General features: G+C 40.8%; 1 protein-coding gene across 4 annotated transcripts in view; it reads left to right on the forward strand.

Moving 5' to 3' along the window:
• The window catches only part of ZNF251 (zinc finger protein 251), a 36,861-nt gene extending 27,512 nt beyond the window's left edge, over window positions 1–9,349 (forward strand). For 3 of the 4 annotated variants that reach the window (XM_021718557.1, XM_021718554.1, XM_021718556.1), the window contains one exon: window positions 7,407–9,349. In XM_021718557.1, the coding sequence (XP_021574232.1) occupies window positions 7,407–8,971 (1,565 nt within the window). In that variant the 3' untranslated portion in view covers window positions 8,972–9,349. The remainder of the gene's footprint in view (window positions 1–7,406) is intronic. The other variant, XM_021718555.1, reaches the window with a different exon arrangement.
• Window positions 9,350–9,820: the final 471 nt, after the last annotated feature.

The following is a 9,820-nucleotide window of genomic DNA, read 5'->3' on the forward strand; positions in this document are numbered from 1 at the left end:
ACTCAAAAAAAAAAAAAAAAAAGAGATTACTCCTCACTGACAATGCACCTGTCACCCAAGAACTCTGATAGAGATGTGCAAGGGGATCAATGTTGGGTCCAGGAGACATTTTGAATTTCAGGTCTTCTTATTTAAGAAATTTATTTCTAAGGCAATTGCTGCTGTAGCTAGTGATTCCTCTGATAAATCTGGGCAGAGTCATTTGAAATCATCTGGAAAGGATTCACCATTCTAGATCCCATTAAGAAAATTTGTGATTCATGAGAGGAGGTCAAAATATCAACATTAAGTTGATTCCAACTCTCATGGATGACTTTGAAGATTCAAGATTGAGTGGAGGAAGTACTGCGGATGTGGTAGAAATAGCAAAACAAAAACAAACAAAAAAACTATTAGGAGTAGAGCCTGAAAATGTGACTGAATTGAGGCAGTCTCATGATAAAACTTGAATAGATGAGGAATTGCTTCTTTTGGGTGAGCAAAGAAAGTGATTTCTCAAGGCCAACCATGGTGGCTTACATGTGTAATTCCAGCACTTTGGGACACCAAGTAGGGAGGATTGTTTGAGTACTGGAGCTGGAGATAGCCTCTAGGCAATAAAGGGAGACCCCATCTCTACAAAGAATTTAAAAATTAGCTGAGTGTGGTGGCCTGCATCTGTAGTCCCAGCTACTTGGGAAGCTGAGGCAGAAGGAACACCTGAGCCTAGGAGTTCAAGGCTGCAGGGAACTTTGATCACAACACTGCACTCCAGTTTGGATGACAGAGTGAGACCCTGTCTTTTAAAAAAATCATTAGAGAAATATCCGTTTTTAAAAATTGTATGAATCCTAAAATTGCACTCCGAAAGATTAAGTAGACAGTGTTTCTATATCTACAGAATTTTACAATATTATTGGGATTTCTTTTTAATAATAAGTTCATGCAGCCTCTCTACAGATAAAAAATAAAAAATTAGCCAGGCATGGCAGTGCACACCTGTGCTCAGCTACTAAAGAGGCTGAGATGGGAGGATCGATTGACCTAAGAAGGCTGAGGCTGTAGTGAGCCATGATCATGCCACTGCACTCCAACCTGAGCTACATAGAGTGAAACCCTGTCTAAAAATAAAAGAGTTCATGTATAAAGGTCGCCATTTTGTCCATTTTTAAAATGACTTCATCACATTTTAGTAGTAACCTATTTCCCATTGTATATTTATGCATTAAATCTCAGTTTACTCTGGTGCAGTGGCTCACACATGTAATCCCAACACTTTGAGAGGCTGAGGTGAGAGGATTACTTGAGTCCAGGATTTTGAGACCTGCCTGGCAACATAGTAAGACCTTGTCTTTACAGAAATAAAAAATAAAAATAATTAGCTGGGTGTTTGCCTGATCCCAGGAGGTTGAGACTGTAGTGAACTGTGACTGTGTCACTGCACTCCGGTTCAGGTAACGAGTGAGACCTGACTAAAAAAAAAAAAAAAATCCCAGTTTAGATATGGACCACTTTATTATTAAACCTAGTTTAAGAAATATAAGCAATGTAGCTTTTTGGTGTTAAAAGTCCAGGTCTTCACATGGATTAAAATTTGCCATATCTATATTTCATATTTATATTGTCTAGTATTAATGATGCCACCAGCACAGAAAGTAGTTTTTTTGGTTTTTTTTTTTTGAGTTGGAGTCTCACTCTTGTCGCCCAGGGTGGAGTGCAGTGGCAAGCTCATGGCCACTGCAGCCTCGACAATCCTTCTGCCTCAGTCTTCCAAGTAGTAACTGGAACTACAGATGCAAGCCACCACACCCAGTCAGTTTTTGTGATTTACTGTAGAGATGAGGTTGCACTAAGTTGCCCAGGCTGATCATGAAACAAAGTAACTTTTTTTTTTTTTTTTTTGTAGAGACAAGGTCTTGTTATGCTGCCCAGGCTGGTCAAAGTAGCTTTTAAGTGTACTTAAATCTCCATAGAGATTTTCTTTCTTTCTTTCTTTTTGTTTTGTTTTTGTTTTTGAGCTGGAGTCTCACTCCCGGCCACCGCAGCCTCAACCTGCTGGGCTCCAGCGATCCTTCCGCCTCAGCCTTCCAAGTAGCTGGAACTACAGGCGCGCGCTATCACGCCCAGCTAATTTTTGATTTATTGTAGAGATGAGGTCTCGCCAAATTGCCCGGTGCAGGTCTCAAACCCGCGGGCTCAGGCAATCCAGTCACCTCGGCCTCCCAAAGCTTAGGGATTAGAGGCTGAGCCACCAAACCCGGCGAGATTTTCTTTATTTTAAACTAGTGTTTCAGGTAACGACATTTTCAAAATGAGAAATGTAAATTTTCTCATCTTCTTTTGATGTATGTACTTTTTATTATTTAACAAAAAAGTTTCAGTGGCCTGTTGTAGTGCCTCAAACCTATACCTGGGAGGCTAAGACAGGAGGATCACTTGAGCTCAGGAGTTGGAGTTGGAGACTGCAGTGAGCTATGATCATGCCACTGCACTCCAGCCTGGGTGACAGAGTGAGACCCCATCTCTAAAAAATAAATTCAAATCTTATTTACGTAACATTTTTAAAGAAAACTATGATCACCTGTTACTAGAATAGAAAAGTTTGACATAAAGGAGATAAAAGTTTGCCCACCTCCGACTTCAGAGTCCATGTTTTTAACTAGCCACACTGTGCCCTCTTATAGGAGAAAGTAGGTGTTCTGATCCATTGTGGCTGGGTCTCCCCATAAGCTTGTGGGGAGAAAATCCCATGGCATCACCCTCTTCACTCAGTCCTGGGGTAAGGAGTGGAAGACACCTACTCTATGAAGTGAGGAGGGTCTACACCTTCCTTTTTAGCCACATGCATATCCCATGTATATGTGTCCAAAAACATTTATACACATGCCTATAATTTTCTCTCACATCGTCTATTTTGTCCTTGATCACTATTCTCAATGCAGTAGATTTATAAGTCTTGGTATCCAATAGAGCAAGTTGCCCCACTTTATTGTCTGTCTTCAATAGTGTCTTGCCTATTTTTGATCCATGAATTTCCATATTGATTTTAGAATCAGCCTGTCAAAAAAAAGTTGGGATTTTTATTGGGAGTGCATTAAACAAATTTGGGGTGCAGTAGATAAATTTACAACCTGAGGGTTTTTGTTTTTTTTTTTGAATTGGGAATTTCCCTGTGTTGCCCATACTAGAATGGGGTGGCATGATCACCGCTCACCACAGCCTTGACCTTCTGGACTCAAGCAGTCCTCCTGTGTTAGCCTCCAGCGTAGGTGGGACTAGGTATGTACCACCACACCTGGCTAATATTATTTTTTTTATAGAGAAAGCTCTTGCTATGTTATCCAGGCTGGTCTTGAACTCCTGGGCTTAAATGATTCTCCTGTCTCAGCCTCCCAAAGTGCTGGGATTTCCTTTTTTTTTTTTTTCAGTTGGAGTCTTGCTCTGTCACCCAAACTGGAGTGGAGTGCAGTGGTTGCTCCCGGCCACTGCAGCCTCGACCTGCTGGGCTCCGGCGATCCTTCCGCCTCAGCCTTCCAAGTAGCTGGAACTACAGGCGTGCGCTACCACACCCGGCTAATTTTTTTGATTTACTATAGAGATGAGGTCTCGCCAAGTTGCCCAGATGGCTCTCGAAACCGTGGGCTCAGGCAATCCACTCGCCTCAGCCTCCCAAAGGCACGGGATTACAGGCTGAGCCACCGAGCCCGGCCAGTACTGGGATTTCAAGTGTGAGCCACCAGGCCTGGCCACAATCTGCACATTTTAATCCACGAATATGCTATACCTCATCATTTATCTAAGCCTTAATTTCACTCAATAATGTTATAATTTTTTATGAAATCTTTTTATCTCTGTGGTTAAATTTATTCATAGGTATTTGATTTTTTTTTTTAACCTGCATCCCCGAGGTAGGGAGGGGGGCCAAAGCCAGGAAACATGGCGATGGCCATAGCTCAAAGAGCACATGGCCACACCAGGCTCTAGTAAGGCAGTGGCCCTGCTGATTTTTTTTTTTTTTTTAATTGTAGTGATAAGGTCTCGCCATGTTGCTCAGGCTGGTCTTGAACTTGTGGGCTCAGGAGATCCTCTCACCTCGTCCTCCCAAAGTGCTGGGATTTTAGGAGTGAACTACTGCACCCGGCCTGATATATTTTTGATGCTAATACTAGATGATCTTTCTCTCTTTTTTTGTAAATTAATTTATCCTTTATATTACAATCAGGGCATTATATTAATTTTTTTCTTTAAAATACACTTTACCAAAATATACATACATAAAGGCACACACATTGTATCACTTACTGGATGTTCACAAATCAGACCAAGCCATGTAACCAGCACAAATTAAGAAACAAAACATGATCAGCTCTACAGAAGCCCACTGATGTCCCCACCAAGCACTACTGCTCACTTAGTTTTGATTTGTTTTGAACTTTTTGTAAGTGGAATTGTATAGCTATAATCTTTCTTATCTTTATTCTTTCACTCAAAATTATTATTATTATTAGAGTCAGAGTCTTACTCTGTCACCCAGGCTGGAGCGCAGTAGCACGCTCACGGCCACCATAGCCTCGACCTGCTGGGCTCAGCCCATCCTTCCACCTCAGCCTTCCAAATAGCTGGAACTGCAAGTGCATACCACCACGACTGGATAATTTTTTAAAAATTTATTGTAGGGGCAACCCCTTCGGGTCCCCTCCCGCTGTGGGAGCTTTTCTGTCCTCTCAATAAATCTTGCTTTCTCACTTTAAAAAATAAATAAATAAATCTATTGTAGAGACGAGGTCTTGCCAAGTTGCCCAGGCTGGTCTTGAACCCCTGGGATCGGGCAATTCTTTTGCCTCTGTCTCCCAAAGTACTGGGATTATAGGCGTGAGCCCCCACACCCGGCTTCAAAATTATTATCTTTTCAGTGATAGAGTCCCTCTCTGTCACCCAGGCTGTAGTGATAGTCATAGTTTACTGCCGGTTAGAACTCCTGAGTTCAAGTAATCCTGCCTCAGCCTCCTGAGTAGCTGAGACTATAGGCACATGCTACAATGCCTGGCTAATTTTTAAAATATTTTTGTGGGCAACCCGTTTGGGTCCCTTCCCACTGTGGGAAATTTTCTGTCCTCTCAATAAATCCTGCTTAAAAAATAAAATTAAAAAAAAAAAAAAATATATATATATATATATATATATATATATTTTTTTTTTTTTTTTGGGTAGAGATGGAGGTCTTGCCAGAGTTAGTCTCAAATTCCTCACCTCAAGCAATCTCTCTGCCCTGGAGTCCCAAAACATTGGGAGTACAGGCATGAGCCACTGCATCCCATCTTTTAATTGTTATTTGCTAGTTATTTATTTCTAAATAACTTTTTGTACATTGAAATGAAATTAATTCTTTGGCTTTACAGTCAACAAACTTGATATACTCTTTTTTATCCTAACACTTTACCTGTAGATTATTTTTTTATTTCCTGTGAATGAGGATTTTGTTTCTGCCTTTCTAATCTTCATACATTGTATTTTTTATTGTTGTATTTTGTTGTTGTTGTCTTACCTGCTCTGGCTAACACAAAAAAGTCCAGTGTTGAATAGAAGCAGTGATGACAGACATATCCAGTTTCCAGTGGAACTTTTCACAGTTACTTCCTCCATGATGTGTGATGTTGGTTATCAGTGTTTTTTGTACATACCAATCCCATACTATATTAAGGAAGTTTCCTCCTGGTCCTAGTTCTCTTAGAGGTTTTTTGTTTTTGTTTTTAGCAGAAATGAATTTTATCAGAAGTTTTTTCTGCATCTGTTGAGATGATCATATACTTTTTTTCCCCTTTTCTATAAGTGTGGTGAGTTATATTGATTGATATTTCTAATGGTATACCAACCTTGCATTCCTGGAATGAACCCAACTTGTTTGTGATACATTATCCTTGTTATAACTTACTAGATTTGGCTTGTTAATATTTTGTTTAGAGTTTTTTATATCCATAATTGTGTTTGGCCTTAAATTTTCTTTTTCATACTATTATCAAGTTTTGGGATTAAAGTTGCATAAACCTCATTAAAGAAGTTGGGGCATGTATCATCTGTCTTTATTTTCTGGATACAACTGGTTATGAATAAAAGAGAGAATGAAGCCGGGCTCGGTGGCTCAGCCTGTAATCCCGCGCCTTTGGGAGGCTGAGGTGAGTGGATTGCCTGAGCCCACGGGTTTGAGACCCACCTGGGCAGCGAGACCTCATCTCTACAATAAATCAAAAAATCAGCCGGGCGTGGTAGCGCATGCCTGTAATTCCGGCTACTCGGAAGGCTGAGGCGGAAGTATCGCCGGAGCCCAGCAGGTCGAGGCTGCGGTGGCCGGGAGCGGCCACTGCACTCCAGTCTGGGTGACTGAGTGAGACTCCAACTCAAAAAAAAAAAAAAAAAAGAGAGAATGAATAAATAACCAAAATGAAAAAGGAGCCAAAACACAGATACTGACTTCACAGCAACTTGGATGGATTTGGAGTTGATCTATCACAGAAATAAAGAACAGAGTACCATATTGTTCTCACTTATAAGTGGTTCTTGAGCAATTATAAGAAAGGGATTGACAGTAGTGGGAAACTGTCAGGGGAGGGGGGTAGGATTGGCAGTTGAGGGAAACTGCTAGGGGAGGGAGGGGCATACCTCATCAACAAGAGTACCGGCATAATCAGCGTTTGTATACCTAACCCTGAATTGTACCCCACATCTTTATAATAAAAAAAAGAAAATATGAAAAAACACAGATACTGCAAACTATAATGAAAAGATATTTTGAACACATTTCAGCCAGGCATGGTGTTTCGTGCCTGTAATTCCAGCACTTTGGGAGGCCAAGGCAAGAGGATTGTTTGAGCCCAGGAATTCAAGACCAGCCTAGGCAACATAGTGAGACCTCGTCTCTACAAAAAATTTAAAAATTATCTGGATGTGGTGGTGCCCCCCCTGTAGTCCTAGCTAGTCAGAAGACTGAGCCCAGAATGTCAAGGCTGCAGTGAGTGGTGATCGTGCTATTACACTCTAGCCTGAGCAACAGATTATGATCCCACCTCAAAAAAAATGTTATTTGCTTCTACCTGAATAGAACATAGGCTTCAGAAGAACAGGAACTGTATTTATCTTCCTATTATGTTCCTTACCTAGAGCATGTCTGGCCTTCTAAATATTTGGATTAATTTGCCAATTTGATAGGCAAAAAAATCATAATTTATTTTGAGTTAAATTCATTACTAATGAACTTGAATATTTTTATTCTGTTGATTGGTCATCTTTACTTCTGAATTCTACCTGTCACATGTTTTCTATTAAAGCATCTACCTTTTGCATAATGATTTATAGGAGCTTTTAATACATAAGGGATATTATTCCTGGTAGGTGGTTTTCTCTAGTAATTCATTTATGTTTTTATGTAACAGATTCTGAGATTGGGAATGAGAAGGAACTATCCATTCTAAACCAGAAATGTTCTGAAGTAAGAACTCCAGAATTTACATCAAGAAGATTCTTAAGGGGCAATCCACAGGTACCTGAGTTTCAGGAATCTTGGGACCATGAGGTGAAACTAGAAGAGCACCTGGGAAATACTGTTGGGCAGAGTTTGAAGAAACCGCATCTTCACAAAGGAGTTTTTTCAGAAGCTATTGTGGATAGAGAAAGATCTTCTGGAGAAAGAACCCAGGAATGTGGTGCTTTTGATAGAAACTTGACTCTGAACCAAAGTGTTATTAGATTTCAAAGACATAAAACAGGAGAGAGAGTCTTTAAATGTGATGTATGCAGCAAAACCTTCAAATATAATTCAGACCTAAGCAGACATCAAAGAAGTCACACTGGGGAAAAGCCTTATCAATGTGGCTGGTGTGGGCGAGCCTTTACTCACAGCTCAAACCTTGTTCTGCACCGTCAAGTTCACATTGGAAGTAAACCATTTAAATGTGATGAATGTGGTAAAACTTTTGGGCTCAATTCCCACCTCCGTCTCCATCAGAGAATTCACACTGGAGAAAAACCTTTTGGGTGTGGTGTATGTGGGAAGGCCTTCAGTCGAAGCTCCAGTCTTATTCAACATCGTATAATTCACACAGGAGAGAAACCTTACAAATGTAATGAATGTGGAAAAGCCTTTACCCAGAGCCCTCAGTTAACTCAGCATCAGAGAATTCACACTGGAGAAAAGCCCCATGCATGCAGTCAGTGTGGGAAGGCCTTTAGTCGAAGTTCAAGCCTTATTCAGCATCAGAGAATTCACACTGGAGAAAAGCCCCATAAATGCAATCAATGTGGGAAGGCCTTCAGTCAAAGCTCAAGTCTTTTTCTCCATCATAGGGTTCATACTGGAGAGAAACCCTATGTATGTAATGAATGTGGCAGAGCCTTTGGTTTTAACTCTCACCTTACTGAACACATAAGGATTCACACGGGAGAAAAACCCTATGTTTGTAATGAGTGTGGCAAAGCCTTTAGTAGGAGTTCCACTCTTGTTCAGCATCGAAGAATTCACACCGGAGAGAAGCCTTTTCAGTGCACTGAATGTGGGAAAGCTTTCAACCAGAGCTCCCAACTCACCCTACACCAGCGAGTTCACACTGGAGAGAAACCCTATGAATGTGCTGACTGTGGGAAGGCCTTCAGCCGGAGGTCAACCCTCACTCAACATCAGAGAATTCACAATGGAGAGAATCCTCGCAAATGCAGAAAATGTGGTCCAGCCTTTGTTCATAGCTCCAGCCTTATACCAGATGGACGGATTCCCACTGAGAGAAACGTGGCAGGGCCTTCAGCCACAATGCAAACCTCATTCTGCATCGGACAGTTCATGCTGGTGAGAAATTCTTTGGATGTAATGATTATGGAAAAACTTTCAGTCCCACCTCACAACCCATTGAAGATCAAAAGATCCATGCTGGAGAAAAGCTCTATAAATGTCAAGAATGTGGAAAAGTCTTCAGTGGGGGTTCAACCCTTATTCAACATCAGGTAACTCACACTGGTGGGAAACTGTATCATTGCACTGTATGCAGAAAAGTCTTCAGCTGGAGCTCACAACTCACTCTACATCAGCAGACTCATGTTGGAGAGAAACCTTTAGATGACCAATCTGAAAAAGACTTTATTAATATAAAAAATATTTTCCAAGAAAGACATTCTTAATGTGATAAATGTGGGAAACAATTGTTCATTTTACATTGGATAGGATGGCATAATGAAAGTTAAAGAGGAACGTCTAAATATTACTAGCTAAGCAAAATAAGCATCTTGGATGACTTTTAAAGTCATTAAATTTGAAACTAAATGTGAGAGTATTCATTATGGAAATTAAGGCTGTCTGTGTAAAGGTTACTGCTTTGCTCAGAAATTGAACTTTGTGGCAGCATAGTCAGATACTCATGATGAAAATGGATGGAAGTTGCAAAGAGTGAGCCCACTGAGTTCTGTGTCTACCTTACCTTGATATCCTTTCAGTCTTATCTCTTCTTTCCTATCAAAGCCTAGGCTTTTGGCTAAGAATATCCAGTTTCAGTCCTGGACCTACTGGGGATTCAGCCTTATCATCCACTACCTCCCCCATCAACCCGCAGAGGAACTGCAAGTGGGCTTTCCTTCCTCACTTGGAGCCCCAATGTTTGCATTTGTATATGAAAGTTGACTTGTTTTTTGGTTCTAAGGAGCTCTACAGTTCAACAAAGGAAGGATCTCAGCAGCCAGTAAAGCAGGAGTCCACAGGATTTTTTTTTAAGTGAGAAAGCAGGATTTATTGAGAGGACAGAAAAGCTCCCACAGTGGGAGGGAACCTGAAGGGGTTGCCCCAAGATTTTTTTAAAAGGCTAGC

This window comes from Carlito syrichta, unplaced genomic scaffold (assembly GCF_000164805.1).
Source record: "Carlito syrichta isolate Samal-C Ts95f unplaced genomic scaffold, Tarsius_syrichta-2.0.1 Scaffold312719, whole genome shotgun sequence".
In the NCBI taxonomy this organism is placed as follows: domain Eukaryota; kingdom Metazoa; phylum Chordata; class Mammalia; order Primates; family Tarsiidae; genus Carlito; species Carlito syrichta.